This window comes from Leucopleurus acutus, assembly GCF_964270905.1.
Source record: "Leucopleurus acutus genome assembly, chromosome: 11".
NCBI lineage: Eukaryota > Metazoa > Chordata > Mammalia > Artiodactyla > Delphinidae > Leucopleurus > Leucopleurus acutus.
The window spans coordinates 53,864,507-53,888,177 of record NC_139152.1 but is presented as its reverse complement, the minus strand read 5'-3'; the positions used below and the strand labels follow the sequence as shown (position 1 = coordinate 53,888,177).

At 40.2% G+C, this 23,671-nt stretch overlaps 1 protein-coding gene across 11 annotated transcripts in view; it reads left to right on the top strand.

Moving 5' to 3' along the window:
• Window positions 1-23,671, top strand: part of GRIP1 (glutamate receptor interacting protein 1) — a gene marked incomplete at both ends in the record, with an annotated part of 692,303 nt that overhangs the window by 604,730 nt on the left and 63,902 nt on the right. For all 11 annotated transcript variants that reach the window (XM_082849388.1, XM_082849396.1, XM_082849394.1 and 8 more), the window contains 3 exons: window positions 4,982-5,062; window positions 17,776-17,845; window positions 19,509-19,654. In XM_082849388.1, the coding sequence (XP_082705514.1) occupies window positions 4,982-5,062; window positions 17,776-17,845; window positions 19,509-19,654 (297 nt within the window). The remainder of the gene's footprint in view (window positions 1-4,981; window positions 5,063-17,775; window positions 17,846-19,508; window positions 19,655-23,671) is intronic.

Sequence of the window (23,671 nt, the reverse complement as noted above, 5' to 3'; positions counted from 1 at the left end):
ATTCTTAACTTCTAATTCCCAAGAAAAAGCACCTAAGTGGCCCAGCTTAGGTGTAGCATCTTCCCCTTCCCGTCAGCTGTGGCCAAGCAGAAGCCAGTAAAAGACCTCATAAGAATCAGTCAGATGGCACTGAGGGTATACCTTTCAAAGAAGGCTGTCCTGTGGCCCCAGAATGTACTTATTATAATTGTAGAACATTCGTGGCGGAAGGACTGTTATAATCCAATACCTTCATTTATTTATGAATGGGAAAACTGAGGTTCAGGTGGGGAAACTCAAGGTCATACAGCAAAGCGAACGGTAGATCCCGGGTCTGTTGACTTGCACCTGTCTTTTCCATATCGTATTACACTCCCTCTTCAAGATGATATTAGGGTTCCCAGCGTGAAACAGCAGGATTTCTGCTGACATTGTTTGTTGAGGGGAGGTGTCTCTCCTGTGCACTGTAGGATCTCGAGGAGCATCTACTCACTACATCCCAGTAGTGGAATGGCCAGCACGATTGACCTTCTCCATAGCAGTGTCTACTAAGTATTTACTTGTGCTATACATGCATTTTTATTTTATGTGTATCACTCCTAATTGTCTGGATATGAACCACCATTCATTTCCAATTCTTCCTCAGAAATATATTATACCCAGACACTAATTCTCAAACTATTGGATCTTAGAGATTACCTATCTCTATTTTATAAACATTGTAAGTGACACAGACAGTGGTTAAAAAGCTTGACGGTGAGTACACTTTTGCCTAAATCTATCTCTTTTTACGTGGGTACCACTGTCCAAACAAATTGTAGTAATGTTAAAGGGATTTTTCTTATGCTGAAGTTACTTATAACCCCATCATTCTAATAAACAAAAGTTTATTTTTTTATATTTCTTTACCAAAGTCCTTTACCATACATATAATTTTGTAGAGCTATAATCATAACATATGCACAGTTTACATTCTGCCTTTTTCAATACTGTCTTTTAAATACCAGTGTACAATATCATGAATGCTTAAAGTTTCTACTTTAATGCTGAAGTTACTTTGTTGGAAAAAATACAGCTTTCTCCTGGCAAGAAGCCTCCGTGAAAAATCCTATCAAATGTTGTTTGCCATCATTACTAGAATCCCCAGTGTTTTTCTCTGTGTGAGTGGGAGTTAAACATTAACATTTGCCCCCGTTATAATTCCTTAATTTTTTCAAATCTCACAAGGGTGTCCAGGTTGATGAATTGTGATGTGGTGGTTATCTTACTGTGCCAACAATGAATGCTTTGGGCAGAAAAAGCAGACCAGTTGGAAAGAAAGAGGACTTTGTTTACCCAAATGTGTTTTTAATTACAGTATTAACAAAGATAAAGCAAAACCAGGGAAGCACAAAATAATCACAGGGGAGTCTAAGAAAATAAATGTTCTGTTTACTTACTCTAAACCTGATGTTTCTCCAAATATTGGATCTTTTTCCTCTTTATTATTATTTCCTTAAGAAACCCCAAATTAAACATGCCTTGGCTTTAACAACCAAGTAATTGTATGGGGGGAAAAATTACCAGATAGAAAATAAATCATATTGACATTTAAGATTAAAATGAAGCCACAGCTTGATCAAAGAGATTCATATGTTGATATTTATTCATTATAAATATTTCAAATCTTATGTAGTCAAAAGTGATCTATTACTGTTTTCCAGGAAGTGATAATGTCTCCTTCAGTGTCATTAACAATGTTAATCTTGGTCAAGATTCCCTACATTAAAAATGTAAAGCAAGGGCTTCCCTGGTGGCACAGTGGTTAAGAATCCGCCTGCCAATGCAGGGGACACGGGTTCGAGCCCTGGTCAGGGAAGATCCCACGTGCCGCAGAGCAACTAAGCCCGTGCGCCACAACTACCGAGCCTGCGCTCTAGAGCCTGCAAGCCACAACTACTGAGCTTGTGTGCCACAACTACTGAAGCCTGTGCGCCTAGAGCCTGTGCTCCGCAACAAGAGAAGCCACTGCAATGAGAAGCCCGTGCACTGCAACGAAGAGTAGCCCGGCTCGCCGCAACTAGAGAAAGCCCACACGCAGCAAAGAAGACCCAACACAGCCAAAAATAACAAATAATTTTTTTTTTAAATGTAAAGCAAAATGTTTCTATAGTAACTATTTTAGATCTGTGTTTTCCAGGCCCTTATGAATCAAAGACTCACTTGTATAGCATCTTGGGCAAGATGTCATATACATACGTGGATACACATATACATACATTATGCTCCCCTCCCCTTTCACAGAGAACGTTTTCGTAAAACGGATAACACTAAAACAGACATACATGAAATGAGTTCTCTAAATAGCAAAGCTATTTAGTTGCAAGCCACAGAAATGCACTCAAGCTAATTTAGACAGGAGAGGCATTTCCTGGAAGCACACTGGTGTTGCACAGCCTTTGAGGACAGGGAATAGGCAGCCCCTGGAAGAGCTAGACCCAGGGGCTGTCAAGGCTAACCACTGGCTCTCTCCAAGACCTCACACTGTCTCCTCAAGTACACTTGTTTCTTTCTGCCTTCTCTCTGCAGCCTGGCTATTGGTGCGGATGGGCCAAACTAGCCTCTTCCAAATACCCTGGCTGCCCCCAGTCTGCATGCTAATTCCAAATTCCTAAACTTTCTCTTTTGGTGGTGGGAAGCAGGTAGTAATTAGCCTTCACAAAGATTCAGAGAAGAGATGAAAGGAAGGATTTGAGAGATCTTTTAGAAGTAAATATTTGTGATACTTGGAGCACCTGAAGTAAGGAAGTAAAGCATACCGAGGTGGTTATTACTTAACCTCATTTCTCTTTTTCTGCCCCAATATATTAAAATTAGCCAGTCTTTTTGAAATCTACTGGGCGAAATAACTAATTTTATCTATCTCAAGTTCCGATTGAGAAATGGGAAGGATACAAATTCTTCATGAATAAATAAACAAATAAATATATGTTGTTACTTCCTGATACATCTTAGATTAGTCTTAGTTGAGGACAACATCTGTGACACTCAAGGGGCCACACCTGACAGGACAGGAGAATTAAGAAGAGAGGGAGGAAGTGGGAGAAGGCGACAGATTCCCTCACGCCCCAGCGAAATGAGGAAAGAACTGGGAAGAAGGAAGAAGCCAGAGGGGGCAGACTTGCCTTTACCCAGCAGCCCCGGCTGAAACTTACCAGGGCAGTTTGGGGAACCTTCTTTACAGATGACTTTCTAGAAGCCTGGAGGGCCCAGGAAAATCAAAATTTTACTGTGTGCTCCTGTTTGTCTATGGCAGTTACTCTGAGTTGGCAGATCAGGTTCTGGTATTATTATTATTATTACTTTTTTTTTTTTTTTTTTTTTTTTTGCGGTACGCGGGCCTCTCACTGTTGTGGCCTCTCCCGTTGCGGAGCACAGGCTCAGCGGCCATGGCTCACGGGCCCAGCCGCTCCACGGCATGTGGGATCTTCCCGGACCGGGGCACGAACCCGTGTCCCCTGCATCGGCAGGCGGACCCTCAACCACTGCACCACCAGGGAAGCCCAGGTTCTGGTCTTACAAAAGGTTTACTGCCTAAATTCTTCATGGGCAAGTAGAAAAGGCCAGGAAGAGCAGGTTAAGACAGATGAAGGAAGGAAGTACTCTGCTTCCATGAGGCCACCCCACCTTTCACCTCTGCTTTGCAGAGACTCAAAACATGTTAAAAATGTGATTAACAAATTGGACTAGGGGCCTGAGGACCGAATAGTTCTACCCACATCACAGCAGCTGTAGTTAATTCTTTGTGGCGGTTTGGGAGCTAGCTTGGCGCAAAATGAAGCAGAAAAAGTGGTTTCATTCCGACATCCCACCAGCCTCCCCTTATGCTAATGTTTCCTTTGTTTCTTGCCAACCCTTCCCACCCCTTTCTGAAACCTTCAAGAAAGGATTATAGTCATTAGCTACTTAGTGTGAATAGATGTTATCTCTTAAGAGGATATTTCCATTTTAACCTTGTCTCCGATTGAAGGCCTCCCAGACTGTTAGAGGAATTTTAAGAATATATTTAAGAATATGTAGCAATTCTTTCTTTCTCAGATACTAGTCACGCCCTGGTAAAATCACAGTAGATCTAGCCAAGGTTGAGAGTCGAGCAGTACACACCGCTTCCCTCTCTGTTCCTACATGAGCTTACTTCTCTACTGGTTGGCCAACATTTGAGCCCAACTTCGCTCTGTTCCAGTGACCCCTGCCCTCGTGCTCCTCCCTGAAACGTCCCCGTGATCCAGAAACTAGAGGGTCATCCTTGGTGCAGCGGGACCTCCTGGGTCCCTTTGTTCTAACTCTGCTCAGCACTCAGTCTCATTGGTTGTGGTCAGGACCGTTCTGGTTGTGAGACATTTTGACTATCACTGCTGCTTCTACATCTTTAAGTGTACTTTTCCACATTTACCTTACAAATTCAGGCACACCTCTCCTCCTGCAAATCAACAACCGTCACAGCTAACTGAAATCTTTTCCGAAATGGATCTCCCCCCAGCTATGAATGAAAAAAAGAAAGCACTGCTGAATAATAAACTCTGCAAACAATGTGGCTGGGGGAGAAAAGAACATAACTACTTTTGGTTCTTCAACTTTAGTATACCTAAGAATCACCTGGAGAATATGTTTAAAATGCAGATTTCTAGGCCTTGTCTTCAGAGATTCGGATTCCACAGATCTGGGATGATTCGGGAATCTATATTTTTAACTTGCATCCTAGGTACATTTGATGGAGATGCTGTCTGAATCACACTTTAAAAACGTGGAACTCGACTGTTGCTGTGAATTATGCGCTGTTGCCTGTGGGTAGGACGTCTGTTCTTCACAAGGAGCTTAGTTTATCAGGATTTGATGTCAATTCCTACAGCTTTAACTACAGATGATGACGATGATACAAGTATTCCTGATGCATTTTCATTGATGGGTGCTCCAATCTTCCTAGTCTTCTCTAAACACATTCTTTTTTCTTTTGAAATTACAGAGTCTGTCATCCCGAGTAGTGGAACATTTCATGTAAAGCTCCCTAAGAAACACAGTGTGGAACTTGGAATAACCATAAGTTGTAAGTACAAGTGATATCTTTTAAAATGCAGAGTTTTAGGAAGACATTAGAAAAGTGTATTCTCAAATGGTTTACAGGCATGGCAAATGTTTTAAGTTTCATTGCCAAGTTTCTACCTAATGGTACAAAAGTGTGGAGCCAGTTACCCTCCAGCACTGAATAGCTGTGTGAATGGAGCAAGTTACTGTAACTCTCTTCAGTCTCAGGTTTCTTCACCTATCAAATGGAAATAAGGGTATCTGCAGAATATCCTCATTTTGTAGGTTATTCAGAGTATTAAATAAAATAATATATTTATATACCTAGTATAGTCCCTGGCAAATAATGAGTAAGTACTCAATAAATACGTCTCACACACCCCACATGAATAATTAGATGGCATATGAAGGAATAGAGGTTCTCTACATTTTAACATACTATAGATTAAGTTTTCACAATAATCTATTGAGACTATCTTCCCATCTGTCCACTATGCATCTATAATTCATTTTGCAAGAATGAAATAATGTCTTTTTCTTTAGTAACTTCCTGAATTCCTCCATGGTACAAGGTGCCTGGGTAACCAAGCCAAAAAGAAAAGGAGGACATATAAATGTGGTTAATTCCCTCTTTTCCTCAGGCTCTAGATTTATAACTGCTTTGGTAAAACAGCTTTGAAAATTTGAGCCCCAGTGGAAATGTGTAGAATGGAAATTGAGGTCTCTATGCTTTTAATATCCATAAACTAAGTTCATCCATAAATGCTTCAAGAAAATGAAGCAAATGATTAATGCATGAAGACCAAAGGAGACCTAGAAGCGACATCTGTGACCAAGGTGTGGTCCCTTCCAGAGAGTGATGAGGCTACGTAAAGGTGCCTCACTACACTCTGTCGGATAGCATTTACATCAGTGGCTAAGGCAAAAACAAAGAGTTCTCAAGTGGGTGTATGAAATGGGAGCTGTTCAATTCAACTTTGACAATATACATTTAACATCGAAGATGAAGTTTTATTAATAACCAATAAATCACATATATCTAATGTAACACCAAAAATAGTGGTACTACGATATGGAATAAATGTTAAGAACAAGAAGCCAGGGCTTCCCTGGTGGCTCAGTGGTTGAGAGTCCGCCTGCTGATGCAGGGGACACGGATTCGTGCCCCGGTCCAGGAGGATCCCACATGCCATGGAGCGGCTAGGCCCGTGAGCCATGGCCGCTGAGCCTGCGCGTCTGGAGCCTGTGCGCCGCAACGGGAGAGGCCACAGCAATGAGAGGCCTGCGTACCGCAAAAAAAAAAGAACAAGAAGCCATATGTATGAGAGCCTGTATCTCCCCCAACCCCCAGTACTGGGAGAAATAGTAGGACTGATGGATCTGACGTTCCTCTGTAGAGTAAGTAGAAAGATGAAATGGGACTTTGGAGACTCCAGACCTATTCTAGTTGCTACTACAGTCATTTACGCCTTTAACTGGGTCGCTTCCCCTTTCGGTTTGTTCATGACGAAGCAAAGATGGTATGCTACTGTTCTGTCACCAGCTGTGCTTGCTGAGATTAAGGGAGAGCTCATCAGAACTTACTATTCTAAAAGTATTTGGGGCTCTACGTGGCTTCTGCAGCCCCCATGTAACTTTAACCCTGCTCTCATTTATCCTGTCTATTCCATTCCATTCATTTATTCCATCAGAATTGGCCGTGAGTGTGGTACCTCTTGGAGTTGCTCAGTGTAGAGCCTGCTTGCTGGCTGCACGCAGAGACCCTGCTTCCACCCCATTCTTTCTTCCTCCTGCCTGCATTCAGTAAAGACACTCTGAGTGCCACGGCCCAATACTAAGTTTTGAGTCCTTAGAAATGCTTACTGCTGGTGCATCTACAGAAGACACCGATTCCTCAGAAGCTTCTCTTACCACACAGTTTGCCACACTGTAATTTTACTCTCAAATTTTACTTAAGAGGATGGTCTTTTTTAATGCAATAGATTTATTCTTTTTTATTTGAAAAGCAGTTTTATTTATTTTATTTTCCATTATGGTTTATCACAGGATATTGAATATAGTTGCCTGTGCTATACAGTAGGACCTACTTGTTCATCCATTCTATAGATAATAGTTTGCATCTGCTAATCCCAAACTCCCAATCTTTCCCTTCCCCATTCCCCTCCCCCTCGGCAACCACAAGTCTGTTCTCTATGTCTGTGAGTCTCTTTCTGTTTCATAGATAAGTTCATTTGTGTCATATTTTAGATTCCACATATAAGTGATATCATATGGTATTTGTCTTTCTCTTTCTGACTTACTGCACTTAGTATGATCATCTCTAGGTCCGTCCATGTACATAGCTGCAAATGGCATTATTTCATTCTTTTTTATGGCTGAGTAATATTCCATTGTGTGTGTGTGTGTGTATATATATATATATATATATATACACACACCATATCTTCTTTATCCATTCATCAGTCCATGGACATTTAGGTTGTTTCCACACCTTGGTTATTGTAAATAGTGCTGCTATGAACCTAGGGGTGCATGTATCTTTGTGAATTATAGCTTTGTCCAGATATATGCTCAGGAGTGGGATTGCAGGATCAAATGGCAACTCGCAATAGATTTATTCTTAAAGATTAATATACATAAAAATGTAATTTAACTATAAAGGAGAGTATCCCTTTAAAAACTAATCCTGTGATAGATCCCTTTTTCAAAGTCAGTATTTATATGTTCAGTTTGTTTCAAGTGTGGCCATGTACACACAACTGCAAAATATTTTATTCACATAAAGAATCATATAAAATTATGCTTTATGATGATGTTACATATGTACGAAAACTGATTTTAATACCAATCATGGAAACTATCCCCAAACCCCACAAAACTGCTTGAATTTTAGCCAGCTGTAAACTAAAGCTTTGCATGGAAGCTAAAAGTTTTGTGCCATACCCGGATGGAGAAATGATACGTAAGCTCATCAAACATGCCTGTCAGTCCTTCTAGAGCTCCAGCTCCATTTACACAACTAATCATCACCATCCTGAGTTTGTGTCTCCTCGTGGAAAATACTCATATTTTGCCAGTTGAGAAAGCAGAATTTGCTAAAGAAAAATAAAAACCAGAATCCATTTTCATTGTTACAAAATAGTAGATTCCTGAGGTCTAGCACAGTTCCTGGCACATACAAGATGCTTGTTTAATCTTTGTTGAAGGAGTGAATGAGGAGTCTGTAAACAATGTTCTTCTAACCAGTGTGCCCTCCAGGAAATGAGCCTCTGAGGGCGATGAGGAAGGAATATAGATGCTTGTGCAAAGTCTATTGCATGAACTGAAGAAGCATGAACTTGGAAAATGAGGAAGAGCAAGGACTCAGAGCCCAGACTGCCCCACTTCCCAACTCTCTTGACCGCTCTGTACTGAGTTTCCTTGTCTATAAAATGGCGTGCTCATTACCTTCTTTGTAGCACTGTTGAGAAAATTAGATGAGTTAGTGTATGTAAGGTGCCCAGAACACCTTGTGAACCGTAATGAATGTTAATTATTATAATGATCGATATTTATTTTCCACATAGAGCCTCATGAAATATTTTAAGCAAGGCTCTACCGCACAAAATTTAGTGCCAACCGTAATTATCCTAAGTAGGAAATCAAAGGACCCTCTTCTCACTCATACACACACAGGTACTGTTAGGGAAACTGAGGCACTACAGGGGTTTATGAATGTTTCTCACTATCTTTTTTTTTTTGTACATCTTTATTGGAGTATAATTGCTTTACAATGGTGTGTTAGTTTCTGCTTTATAACAAAGTGAATCAGTTATACATATACATATGTTCCCATATCTCTTCCCTCTTGCGTCTCCCTCCCTCCCACCCTCCCTATCCCACCCCTCTAAGTGGTCACAAAGCACCAAGCTAATCTCCCTGTGCTATGTGGCTGCTTCCCACTAGCTATCTGTTTTACGTTGGGTAGTGTATATATGTCCATGCCACTCTCTCACTTTGTCCCAGCTTACCCTTCCCCCTCCCCATATCCTCAAGTCCATTCTCTAGTAGGTCTGTGTCTTTATTCCCGTCTTACCCCTAGGTTCTTCATGACATTTTTTTTTCTTAGATTCCATACATATGTGTTAGCATACGGTATTTGTCTTTCTCTTTCTGACTTACTTCACTCTGTATGACAGACTCTAGGTCCATCCACCTCACTACAAATAACTCAATTTTGTTTCCTTTTATGGCTGAGTAGTATTCCATTATATATATGTGCCACATCTTCTTTATCCATTCATCCGATGATGGACACTTAGGTTGTTTCCATCTCTGGGCTATTGTAAATAGAGCTGCAATGAACATTGTGGTACATGACTCTTTTTGAATTATGTTTTTCTCAGGGTATATGCCCAGTAGTGGGATTGCTGGGTCATATGGTAGTTCTATTTGTAGTTTTTTAAGGAACCTCCATACTGTTCTCCATAGTGGCTATACCAATTCACATTCCCACCAGCAGTGCAAGAGTGTTCCCTTTTCTCCACACCCCCTCCAGCATTTATTGTTTGTAGACTTTTTGATGATGGCCATTCTGACCGGTGTGAGATGATATCTCATTGTAGTTTTGATTTGCATTTCTCTAATGATCTCACTATCTTTATACAAAGTCCTCTTTCTGTATCTTCATCTTGTGAACGCTCTGAGTAGTGAGAAATAGACCTCCGTCTCGGGAAGCGTACCATCAGAGCCTTCACGCTTGGCTTAAGGCTCACTCTTCATACCTAACTGACTGAGAAATGAGTCCCTCTGATGTTGGATGTGGTGAGCAGTTTTAGACTAATTTTCATAAGTTCCTGATGAGACATTCATAGCACATTAGTATCAGGCATTACTTTTATAGATTTTATTGCTATGATATGGAGTAATTTATTATAGCAAATAAAGTAGAACAGCCTAGCAGAAGGATGCAGTTTGGGACAAGAAGCAGCATCCTGAAGCTCTGACACCTCAGCCAATCAGAAACCAGAGCCCATACCCTCCAATGCAGCTCACCTGCCTTTCAGGTCAGAGAACTGTGCTTGTCTCTGCAGTGTGTAGTTGTCCGTAAAGATCTTTTGGTATCGAAGTTTTCTTTGGAGGTTTTATTACAAGGGAGTTTTATCTACTTTGTACCGTGCATGGCACTAAGCAGTTTATATGTGTTTTCTCATTTAATCCTGAAAGTGGCCCTATAACATCTGTGCCCATTTTACACAGCTGGATAAGCTGCCCAAAGACCCAGAGCTAATAAAAGGCCATGCAGGGATTCAAACCCTTTCTGTCTGACTTAACACTGGCTGTGTTCGTGTTAACACTCATCCCTGTCACCATCTGATTGATGAATCTTCCCAGATCCTATATTAGAAAAGCAAGAGACAGCATTTTGTGAGTGCAGTTAATTTATTGGCTTTCCTTTTTAGTTGTGACTGAATTGTCTTCAGGAACAAAGGCCTGCTTTATTTTTTGTAAAATCATAAAGCATTCTTTATAACAAGAACAACAAATCTGTCATTTTCGCCTTAAGTCTTAAACGTATTTAGAAGAGAAATGTGTTCATGGTTTTTTGCCAACTTTGCAATAAAAACTCTACTCACTGGTCCATTTCAAATCAAATAACCAGTTTTACTTGCCAGGTAGTATATATATATATATGTGTGTGTGTGTATATATATACACACACGCACATATTTATATGGTTACAATGAAAGTAAAACTGAATGATTGCATGAGTGAGTGTGTGTGTGTGTGTGTGTGTGTGTGTGTGTGTGTGTGTGTGCTTCTCCAGTGTAGTTTGGACAGTTTATCAGGCCCTTTGAGCAAAATACCTTGACTAGCAGAGTAAGTTCCATGAACGGCTAGACATTATAGAATGTTCTTGGAATGATTCACATTTAATTAGCTTCACACTGCAGAAGATTTCACACATCTTCAGGTACAGAAAAAGTGTTTTAAACAAAAGATAGGGACTGTCATTTTCTACCTCTTCCAACAACTGTTTGAGAAGAAAAGAATCCAAATTCACTGTGAGAACCAGTTTCTGACAGTGACAGACGACCAGTGATTTTAAAGCTTCTTGAGTCAAAAGATGCTAGCTTGAAAACACGCCTTTAGCCCTGCTCCTACCCCAAACCCCCATTTTAAAGTGACAGTATAAGATTTTTCAGGAGGCAGAAACTCATAAGGAGAAGAGGAAAAGAAAAATAGATAACAACAACCAAATTTGGAAGTGGCAAAGAAGATGGAGAAAGGTTAATTTAAAGAAGCAGAGTGGAAAGCTGACAGCCTGATGTGCATCCGGAGAAAGATTTAAATTTAAAGAATTAAATTTAATTTAAAGAAGCAGAGTGGAAAGCTGACAGTGAGCCTGATCTGCATCCTAAACTCCCAGCAAGTCAGAGAGGTGGAATCAGGAACTTCTGGAAGCAAGAGTGATGGGAGAGGGCTTCCCTGGCGGCACAGTGGTTAAGAGTCCACCTGCCAATGCAGGGGACACGGGTTCGTGCCCCGGTCCGGGAAGATCCCACATGCCGCGGAGCGGCTGGGCCCATGAGCCATGGCCGCTGAGCCTGCGCGTCCGGAGCCTGTGCTCCGCAACGGGACAGGCCACAACAGTGAGAGGCCCGCGTACCGCAAAAAAAAAAAAAAAAAAAAAAGTGATGAGAGAGTACGAACACAGGGGGATTGGTTGAAAGTCTGTTAAGAATGAATGAGTCCGTCAGATGCCTTCCCCAACTCAGAACCGCCAAGCACCCCTCCCCTTCCTGGCAGAGCCTAGTTTTATCCTCTGGAAAACGTGAAAGGGAGGGTCTCTGGATTGGGAGGGCACAGCTGAGTGTACCAGTCCAGCTCTGAAAGCAGAGATTCAGTGAGACACTGAATGAGGAGGCTGCTGGTCTTTTCACAGAAGCTCAAAGAAGCCAGGTATCCAGGCTTAATCCCCTCCGAGCTGGAGGAAGAATCAGTGCCATCTGACCCAAAGAAGCAGTCTGGCCTGAACTATACAGTGACGACCATAATCCAGGAGCCCCACTCAGGGGCACCAAGCTTTCAAACAGCTATTTTGGAGAGCCATCTTTGATGTGAACAGACAGCTAAGAAAAACACAGGCACTTGGAGGAAAGAATCTAAGATGTAAGACTATCACCAAAAACAAAGAAAAAAACCAGAAACAGCACATGCAGGAAGAAGAAAACTTTAAAAAGAAAAAAAAAATGATCATTAACATCATTTGTATCCCTGGGTGGGAGGCCCTGAATACTATTACGCAGTAGCCTCCAGTGGGGAACAAAGAGCTCTTGAAAAGTAAGAATATGGCAGAAATGAAGGAGTTCAACAGAAATACTGGAAAAAATGTTGAGGAAGATTTCTAGAAATTAGGACAAAACAACAAATAAATAAATGAAGAATCTAGGCTAAATAGGAAAATTATACGAGTTCAAATAACACAATATCCAAATAATAGACGTTACAAAAAGAAAGAGGAGAGAAAAGCATCAAGGATATATTTTCATAAATTTCCTAGAATTGATGGATATAAGTTTCCAGATGTATGGGTCCACGAGCTGTGGATGAAAACAGACCCACACCAAGGCACGTCATCATGAGATTTGAAAACTGGGAGAAAAAGACAATGCTACAGGCTTCCAGTGGGGGTGGGCAGTTTTCACACAGTGTATCAGGTAATAAATAATAACCGAGTAATCAGAATGGCGTCAGGCTTCTCAACAAATAGCAGTTCTGGAGTCTAGAAACCAATGGAAGAGTGCCTTCAAAATTCTGAGGGAAAAGAAATTTCCAGCCTAGAATTCTCCATCTAGCAAAGGGGGAAGTGAAAAAAAGACAACTATGCAAGAATTCAGAATACTCTCCTCGCATGCACTCTTCTTCGGGAAGCTGTCAGAGAACGTGTGCCAACCACCAAAAGAGAGTAAAGCCAGGAAGAGGGAGAATTGGATTCAGGAGGCAAGGGCTCCAAGGATGCAAGAGACAGTGTTAAAAGGTAAACTGAGGCATAGTAAACATTTTAAGAGTTTATTTGAGCAAAAAAATGGATTGAAATCTGGCAGCACCAAACCAGAAGTCGTTAGGAATGCGCCCCCAACAGGAGTCTGGGGAGAGACAGATATAGGAAGAGCAGAGGCAAAGAAAGGAAATTATTTAACTCGCTGTAACTTAAAGCCTAGTTGCCTGTTTGTGACTGGTTGTCCTTAGTATTTTGATTTCATAACCTTGTAAAAGCTTAGATTTTGGTTGGCTTCCTTGGGCTACCACAGCATTAGAGCCACCTCAGTCTAATGACCTCCTTCTTTAATTAATTTAACAGGAATGAAAAGAAACTCTGGGTTCCCAGGGTCTGTGGGAAGGAAATTCCCAAGGTCTGTGTAGTAACCCTAGAAAGCAAACGTTCCAGATGGGTTGGAAACCGCTAATAGAATTCTTGATATGATATAACATGTTGAGAGATTACAGATCTGAGGAGTTGAATTCATGGTAAACACAAGAAAATTAAGCCAACAAAGACATCAAGACAACAGAAAGTATATCCTGTAGAAAAGGCAGGTAATCATGCCATGCAACATGGCTTGTCTTCTAATACTGTTTGCAGTCATACTAAAGTAAATGCTAAATATCGATTTTACAAAAAATGGCAAAACTGTATTGGAAGAATGGGGGAACAAGAACTGTGTCTGAATATGGTGGTGATGTAGAGGCGGAAGAGAACTGACTTCTCATCTTTCATAACAGAAAGAGGCAGCATGCGAGATTTTTTCTTTTTTTAGTTGCGGCATGCAAACTCTTAGTTGCGGCATGTGGGATCTAGTTCCCTGACCAGGGATCGAACCCAGGCCCCCTGCACTGGGGGTGTGGAGTCTTAGCCACTGGACCACCAGGGAAGTCCCCCCATCTCCCTTTTTTATCCAGCTTTTCTCCAGGATTTCATGGCCAGTGCCCAGAGCAGACGTGCCTAGCTCATAGTTGGTGTTCAATGAGTATGTGTTCGATGGATGGCTCTGTCAACTTCAATTCAGTGGATTTCACAGAATTGTTCAATGGAGAACTCCAAGCAAATTCAAAGCACTGAGCGAGTGCTAATGTATTCTCGCTCAAAGGGTCACAAAGCCCTCGGAGGTGAGGCAAGTCAGGAAGTGAGATCCTTCCAATGAGGACAGTGGCAAATTAGAGACGGAAGGCTCCATCTGAAGAAGAGAGTGGGAAAGTGAGTCCAACGTTGCTGGATAATCATCATAATAAACACTTATGTACAGTATTGTATGCGCACTGCTCCAGTCACTTTACATAGAAAAATTCAATCCTTACAACAAAAACTGTATGAGATCAGCACTGTTGTTCTTTACCACCGTTTCACAGACCAGGAAACTAAGGTGTCTGAACACTATGTGCTCAGGCATACACGGCTTATATGTGGAAGGGGCAGGATTTGGAACCCAAGCATTCTGGCTGCCTCTTCATCACTATACCATATTGCCTCTCTAATTTTTTAAAAGAAGCTGTACATCTGTATGAAATCTACTACTTTTTAAATGTTGGCAACTAATTTTTTAAAGCACTACAAGTCAAGCAAAGCATGCTTGGTTTGTACCTTCCTCAGAGAAGAATCAAAACATGGTGCTAACCTAAGTGTCCATCGACAAATGAATGGATAAAGATGTGGCACATATATACAGTGGAATATTACTCAGCCATAAAAAGAAACGAAATTGAGTTATTTGTAGTGAGGTGGATGGACCTAGAGTCTGTCATACAGAGTGAAGTAAGTCAGAAAGAGAAAAATAAATACCGTATGCCAACACATATATATGGAATCTAAAAAAAAAAAAAAGTTCTCAAGAGCCTAGGGGCAGGACGGGAATAAAGACGTGGACGTAGAGAATGGACTTGAGGACACGGGGAGGGGGAAGGGTAAGCTGGGACAAAGGGAGAGAGTGGCGTGGACATATATACACTACCAAACGTAAAACAGATAGCTAGTGGGAAGCAACCACATAGCACAGGGAGATTAGCTTGGTCCTTTGTGTCCACCTAGAGGGGTGGGATAGGGAGGGTGGGAGGGAAACGCAAGAGGGAGGAGATATGGGGATATATGTATATGTAGAGCTGATTCACTTTGTTATACAGCAGAAGCTAACACACCATTGTAAAGCAATTATACTCCAATAAAGATGTTAATAAATAAATAAATAATATAGGCTAAAAAAAACATGGTGCTAGGTCTATTCACAATAGCTAAGACATGGAAACAATCTAAATGTCCATCAACAAATGAATGAATAAAGAAGATGTGACACATATATACAATGAAATACTACTTACTCGGCCATAAAAAAGAATGAAATAATGCCATTTGCAGCAACATGGATGGACCTAGAGATTATCATACTAAATGAAGTAAGTCAGAAAGAGAAAGACAAATAACATATAATATCACTTATGTGTGGAATCTAAAATATGACACAAATGCACTTATTTATGAAACAGAAACGACTCAGATATAGAGAACAGACTTGTGGTTGTCAAGGGGAAGGGGAGTGGGGGAGGGATGGATTGGGAAGTTGGGGTTAGCAGATGTAAACTATTATATATAGAATGGATAAACAACCCCAAGTTCCTACTGTATAGCGTGGAGAACTATATTCAATATCCTATGATAATCCATAATGGAAAAGAATATAAAGAAAGAATGTATATATATGTATAACTGAGCCACTTTGCTGTACAGCAGAAATTAACATAACATTGTAACTCAACTATACTTCAATTAAAAATTTTTTTTAAAGAAAAATAAAATAAAACATGGTGCCAGGGTGTGCAAACCATGACTGAGCCCTCAAAGCCCGAAAGGCATGGCCACATTTAATGTGCCTGGTAAGCATGGTAGTGATAGTGTCAGGAGCTCAACTTCTGGGCTCAACTTCATCACTCCAGTGGGCATCCACCCTGATGCACCTTTCAAACCTCAAGTATGGACTTGATTAAAGGAGAAAGAGAAGAATGTAGTAAACATGAAATGGGCACCATAGACTTCTGTAGACTATTAGAAGTTTCACACCCCTCTGCAAAGCTGTGTGGGTTTGTCCAGAGGTCACAGTGTTATTTTCCTCTGTTAGAAGGATGACAGAGATGGGTTTGATGTATTTCGTTGCCTTTACTGTTTTGTTTTAGTCCATTTCAATGGAAAATGAATTTTTTTAAAAACCAAGGGAAACATTGAGTGTTCTGTGATGGTTACTAAAGCTTGGAAAAATATCGTGTAAAGTTATTGGCAGATGCTAGGAAAGTTGTATTTGCTGATTATAACAAAGTTTTTGTTTTTGTGCCCTGTGCCCAGAACGATTTGCTGTTCTGAAATGTAATATGAGTAAAACCGCTGGATGTTTATATTTCTGTAGTGGAATTATATCAAATCACTGAGTGGAAGTTTAAATTATGAATTAATTGTAGTGAACAGAATGTTTTGCATTCTTTGCTAGAAGCTAAGAATAGTGATTGGATGAAGTCCCATTAACATTTACTGTGGACTAACTCGGTGGGTAAGGTATTGGTATATGTGTTTGCTTTTTCTTTCAATGATGTGTTGCGATATTAAACCATCTGTTCTTGTGCATAAACATTTTCCTGGGATTCAAATGGGATTATGGGATATGATATGGTTCTATGATTATTATGGGGTGATCAGACTGTTTATAATAAAATCTTACATTAGGTGCCTTTTAATGATCCTTAAAAAGAAATCACTCCAGGCTTCAGGTTGGTAAAACATCTCCTATTGGAGGCAAATTGCTGTTTATAAATGTTGGTATGTTCATTTTAATTATTGAACTCCTAAATTAAATGTAAACTTTCTAGGTCAAGATGATATTTTTGTACTTAAATATGGACTATAGTTCATTTTGAGGATTAAGTCTAAGTAGACTCATTCCTAATGGCTTTTCATTATTATTATTCCATTATCACCAAAGGGAAATATTCCTAAGAAAATTTATAAAGCCCAAAACTGACCCCTGTGCAGGATAATAGATTTATCTATAAACTCAAAAGTTACATGTACATGTTTAAATATGAATATATATATAAGTATAAATAAATAGCATCAGTCAGATTTCTGAACATTTCAGAGCATTCTAGGTATGAATTTGTGAGCAAAATTTTAATATTTGCAGTCTATCTAGCAAAAGATATCCTTCTGGGGAAAAAAAAAAACTTACATTAGTGATTCTCATCCACTTTCCCACCCAGTACACTTGAGTAATATGGCAGGATCCCATGAAGAGTGGTGTCTCCTCACTGGTAAGGAGTGAAAGAATGGGTAGGAGAAGGGATCACATGGAAGTACCACTAAGGGGAGCCCCTGATTGCTTTTAATACACTTTTCTGTTGGACTGTTCACTCTTCACCTCCGTCTCTTGAGAATCACAGATTGAAATAGATTTAATCCAGATGGGCAGCTTTTCAATTGCTTTCTTCAATTGCAGATTTAAAATAACTTTGCTTTAGTTTTCAAGTTTATGAGTACTTTAACACAAACATTTTTATATCAAGAAGGGGTAATATGTGCATTTTTAAATTCATTTGCTGATTCTCTTTGCTTTGCATACAAACTGTACTTGCATTAATGGCTGCTATACAGTGAGACCTGTACAGTAGTGGGTGAATCGTGGATATAAAGATGTGACTATTCTATCTTCATTATTACAGCACCATCCAGTAGAAAACCAGGAGACCCCCTGGTCATATCAGATATCAAGAAAGGCAGTGTGGCACACAGGTAAGAAAGATGGATTTACTGATTCATCCCAAGGTATTTCTTAATTACAGCAGAAATGACCTCTTCCACACCCAAGACAACCTTGCTAATAGGTCATGGTATTCTCAATATTTTCCAGGCAACCACGATTAATCGATTATATTTTTGACATCCCTAATGTCAATGACTATGTAGAGCTCTCCCCCGGTGTCAGTTTATTTCTGCACCCAGTGTAGACAACAATCACATGAAAATGTTTTTTAGGGTCATTCATGAGTCCAACATAGCCTCTCCTTCACTGATCATCTTCCATCCTTCATTTTTCCCGCTAAAAAACTGAAAGTGGCCCCAATGATGAGAGTCACCCCACATGGAGATAATAGCTTAGGGGAGAGTTTTGCTAGATGCCAGGATGTCCTCCCTAGTCAAGCCAGGTCCTTGAGCCTTAAACAGTGTTTATGTATCCTATTTGGTTCATAGACCACAAAAATCAGGGAGCCTCAAACTTTCAATTTCACAGATCAAAAATATTTTTAAGTGATTAGGAATATTGATGTAAGACTTTAAGATGTTAACTTTCTTTTTATTTTCCAGTTAAGGACTTAAAAAATCCCATCTGTTATCACAGTCATTTCATTAAAGAAATATTTTAACACTCAAAAAGTAGGAAGGACATTGTATGAACTTAGGTATGTAGGTATAGGCTCAGATACTGTGACAAGGAGACATAAACGGAGTGGATCCAACAAGACAGAAGTTTGTCTCTTATACAGCAGTTGGGAGGTAGACAGGCAACGCAGGGCTGGAGAAGCAGCTCTGCCGTCCTCTCCAGCTTCTCCAGTCATTGTGATTTTCCAGCCATAGAAGGGAGGTGGGGTGGTGCAGAGAGAGTCTGGGGTGTGTATCTTTAGGGGATGACCCAGAAGAAGGAAGGGAGAATGGATTCTGGGAAGCAATTAGCAATCTCGGTCACAGACATAATGCATAAAGGATGGTTCTTACCAAAACATAACCTTCCTTATAGATATGTGTGCATATACATACAGAAGCACCTGCACGCACATATACCTTCTCATTGTTTTTCTCATTTCGTGATGGACCTTTAAAAACTTTCAAGACCTGAAGCAGTCCGTAACCAGTATTAGACTCTCAATGGCCACCTTCCAGATAGCATCCAATTCCCCTTTTCTCCCTACTGCAGCCATAGTGAGTTCCCCAGTGCAGGTGGAAATAGCAGAGACACCAGGACTCAGACCTCCCCTAAGTCCATCTCACCTTGACTCGCCTCACTCCCTGTATCCTCTCCTAGTATCTGGACTGCCAAGGACCAAAAGTGGTGCAACAATGTGGAGAAGCATAAGGACACCCGGGCTGTGTAAACCTGGGCCCATTACCCCCCTTCCTGGAAACCTTAGAATTCCTGAGTGACGCTTATATGGTTGTCCTGGTCTAATTGAAGAAAGCAGAAGAAAAATATTTTTTAATACTCTGCAATTTAATGTCACGGCAGCCATCCAAATTAAGACTGGAAAAAGGGGATTTGTCAATAAAATGCAGTTTTAAAAGTTGAAGAATCTTATTTCTTCTAAAGACTACCATAATGCTGCTTTGTGCTAAGTGCCTCTTAAATGGCCTGGTCAAGTGCTCATCATTAATCATGCATTTGCTATGCCTTTACTATCAGAACGGGAACCCTGGAACTTGGGGATAAATTACTTGCCATAGATAACATCAGGCTGGACAACTGTTCCATGGAAGATGCAGTTCAGATCCTTCAGCAGTGTGAAGACTTGGTGAAGCTGAAAATCCGCAAAGATGAAGATAATTCAGGTATGGATAACCTCCTTAGTTAAGACTGATTTCTCTAACTGCCCGTCCGTCACCAAAGATATTAGATCTTGGTGTTTTACATACAACAGCTGGCTAGTGACATTGCAGCAGTGTTTTTTGTAGTTAAGAGGGTCTTTAAATTGGGCGTTGAGAGTGTAGTATGAATTTTAAATAATGGTGCTTTTAAATGGTATAATTAAGATATTTTCATTATATAAACATTATAGCTACATTAAAATAACTTTAAAGATGAAAACTTAATCATCACCTGATACCACCCTAATACAATAGAACTGGTCGTTTTCTAGTTGATATTATGTTACGTAATTATAACCACAGTGCGTGTTCTCTTTTTTCCTTAGCTTTATAAACATGTTACCATTTTACACACCCTTAATAGCTATCATTTGAATTTACTGCCCGTAATGTATTTACCATTCTTTTCTTCTTACTTAGATTGCTCCCAGTTGTTTTATTACTGTAGGTGGCACAATAACCGATATTTTTATGCGTGGATATCTTTATTCAACTTTTTTTCTTTTGAATTATTTCCTTAGGAAATATTCCTAAAAGTAGGGTGACTGAGTCAAAATAAAAAGGGAATTTTTATGATTTCGGATGAGTCTTGTACCATGTTGCTTTCTAAAAGGGCTGTATCCATTGTTAGTGCTTCCAGTTATGTGCGAATACAGGAGAGAAGTGCCTCTCAAACTTGAGAAGGCCTCAGAATCACCGGAAGAGCTCAGTTAAAACACAGTTCCTGAGCGCTCACCCTAGGTGGGGCCTGAGACTGTCATTTCTAACAAACTTCATCATGATGCTGCCGTGGGCCACGACCCAGCAATCTGAGTAGCCCCGCAGCAGACGCCCTTTTATCTGATTTTGATAAGAACCCAAGCTAACTGAAAAAAGTTCATGAATTGAAAGAGTCAACTAGTGTGGGGATTTATAGAAAGTAACATATATCTATAGCATAAACATTTAACTTAAAAATGTACCAATCTTATGGGTGAAGCCAACACTTTCTGCTGATTGTAGTTACAAGTCTTTTGACTTGTTTGCCTAAGTCGTACCCATAATATACAGTTTATGATTTCCAGGTTTGGTTTTTGTGTGTTGTTTTGCTTTAATGCAGTGAGAATTTAAATAATTTAAAGCAATCTGAATGCTTACTCCATCTAGATTTTTATTTCCCCAATGTTTTCAAGTTTTTCCTCTATGTAATTAACTGTTGATTTCTTGCCTAATGATCCCCCTTATTGAATCTTTCCAAAGCATTTGATTTTTTCATAGATCCAATATACTCATATTTCATAGGTTATGTAAGATTCATTAAATTACGTCGTTACAATAACAAGTACAACTGGCATAAACAGGATTGGAAATAATCATAATTGACTCTAAACTTTTAAGCTTTTGACTCAATTGGTAGCAGGAACAGAGGTACACGGGGTACTGCAGAGGGAAACCTATTATTCTGGAACATTCAGTGGCATTGGTCAGTATAATTTACAAAGAGGATGGAGAGTCACAATTAATCCAGTAAATTGGTTAAAGGGAGATTGATTAAGAGAGTTTCTCCTGAATATAGTTTCATCCCAACCAATAATGAGCAGTTGTCAATGTCCTGGAATCTCCTGGAATCTAATCCTCTAGATCCAGAGTTCGTGGTCATGTCAAGCCTTGTGTTTATGATTCCTATTCAAAGTCAAAACAAGTTGGTAGCTACATCCATCAGTACAGCTGGTAAAGATGATTATATCCGAGTATACTTTATAATGAACGTTTAAAAATATGCATAGATTTCTACTAGTTATTTCCCAAGCAACTGATTTTCCACACCAACACTTGCATTTCTCTCCTAAAAAGCATGCATTTTCTTTGGGGGATTTATTTTAAAAGGATAAAGCCTCCAGCGTCAGACTGGGTTCTGTCCTAGTAAAGAGGCAAAGCCCTGTGGAGAAACCCATTTTGCATGATTTGCCAAGCTAAGCAGATCTCAGCTATCTTCCTTGCAGAGTGAAGAAGCCAAGCCAGAGATGAATATGTATGGTGCTTGTGGTTGGCGATGTTCCCAGTTCCAAAGCCAGGCTGTGCAGACACACTGGGGGGAGTTTCAGAAACAACAGCTGAGCACTTGGAGAGCCAGATCTTACTTTCAGTTGCTTCTTTCCTTTGGCTCATTTTTCCCCTTTAGACCCTTCCCCCTACAATCCCTATGCCTAATACTATGGTAATGATCATGCTTGTTAGGGTTTTTTTTTTCTAATTTTAAGAGGTCCAGTTTTTAAAATCCTAAATCCTTCCATTGAAAACCATGCACCTCCCCAAAATAAGACTGTAAATATAGGTGCAAGAGACACACTTACCCAAACCAGATTTTCTCAAGTTGTCATATTAAAATATACACCCACTTAGACACATTTTTATAACAGACCATTATTTGAAAATTATCATCTGATCATCGATTTGGAAGAATTTGAGTGTTTCTGTATCCTCTTCCCCCATGAGAATATAAGTATAATTTGAGTAACTGAATCCTTTTTTATTCAGAGCGAAGCAAGTGGAGGGATTATTCAAAATGTAAAACCTGGATATAGACTAGTTCAAGGCCAACTATGTAGACATAAAGAGCACACACTTTTTTTTTTTTTTTTTTTTTTTGCGGTACGCGGGCCTCTCACTGCTGTGGCCTCTCCCGCTGCGGAGCACAGGCTCCGGACACGCAGGCCCAGCGGCCATGGCTCACGGGCCCAGCCGCTCCGCGACATGTGGGATCCTCCCGGACCGGGGCACGAACCCGTGTCCCCTGCATCGGCAGGCAGACTCTCAACCACTGCGCCACCAGGGAAGCCCAGAGCACACACTTTTAAATCCAGCTCTACCACATTTGAGCTGTGTCAGTTTGGGCAAGTTACTTAACCTGCCTGAGATTCAGTACCATTTTCAGTAATGTGCACAAAATAATACTCACCTCGGGGAGCTGTTGTAGCTTGTTGAGAGAGAGATTTCCTGGCACAATCAATATTCAGTAACTGGGAACTATTTTTATTATTATTGCATCCTGACACGCCTTTCCCCACATTAGTTCGGATCCTTGGTCAAGATATAAATGAGTAGGAAATAAGCATTATTCATGACAACAGTCACTGATTTTGGAAGTTTGATACCTTGCTTAATCTGAAATTAAGCTGGTGATTTAAATTGTTGCCATCCTTTGTCTCTGTATTTTAGAATGATAATACTCGGTATGTATGTTTCACTCCCTAAAATATTGCTTATACTAATATTGGACTTTCTGTACCACTGGACTTCAGGAGTCTTCCAGTTCTTTCCTTAAGTGTCTGCTCCTCTCCATCCTTGGTTCTCTGATCAGTTACAGAAAGTTTATAACCATACTTGATATAACTTGGTTTCCTAAGCTAGTAATACTGGAATTGAGTTTAACAGATGTTGCTTCAAAATGTAAGCCTGTCTTCCAGCTACAATAATTTTATTGCTCTGCCTTGTACTTTAAAGGAGATGGTAGAACTATTCTCAGACGTTGTTAAGGTCTTTGCTTTTCATTCAGTCACGCCATCAGCATTTATTTAGTGTCTGGAAGGTACTAGGGACTGCCAGTTCTTAGATTAAGAAGGACACACAATCTCTGCCCTTAAACCAGTCACCGTGTTATAGGAGAAACGGAAGAAAATAATCAGCAGTATTATGAATGTTCTAGGTGTGTGCACAAAACGTTAAGAGAACGGGAAGGCACCCATTTGAGACTGGGGAGCTCAAGGAAATGCTTCTAACAACCTTGGTCTTGAAAGTATTTGGGAGGTGTTGTTAAAATTAACCAGAGGAAAAGTATGAGCCAAAGGAAGTCAGAGAGAGCAGCACATCCTAGTAGCAGGTATAGCTGAAGCAAAAAGTTTGTGTAAGGACTCAGTAGTGGGTGAATAGATGGATACACTGAAGCCAGATCATTATGGTCCTTCTAACTATGTTAAAAAATTTGAACTTTACCCCAGAAGC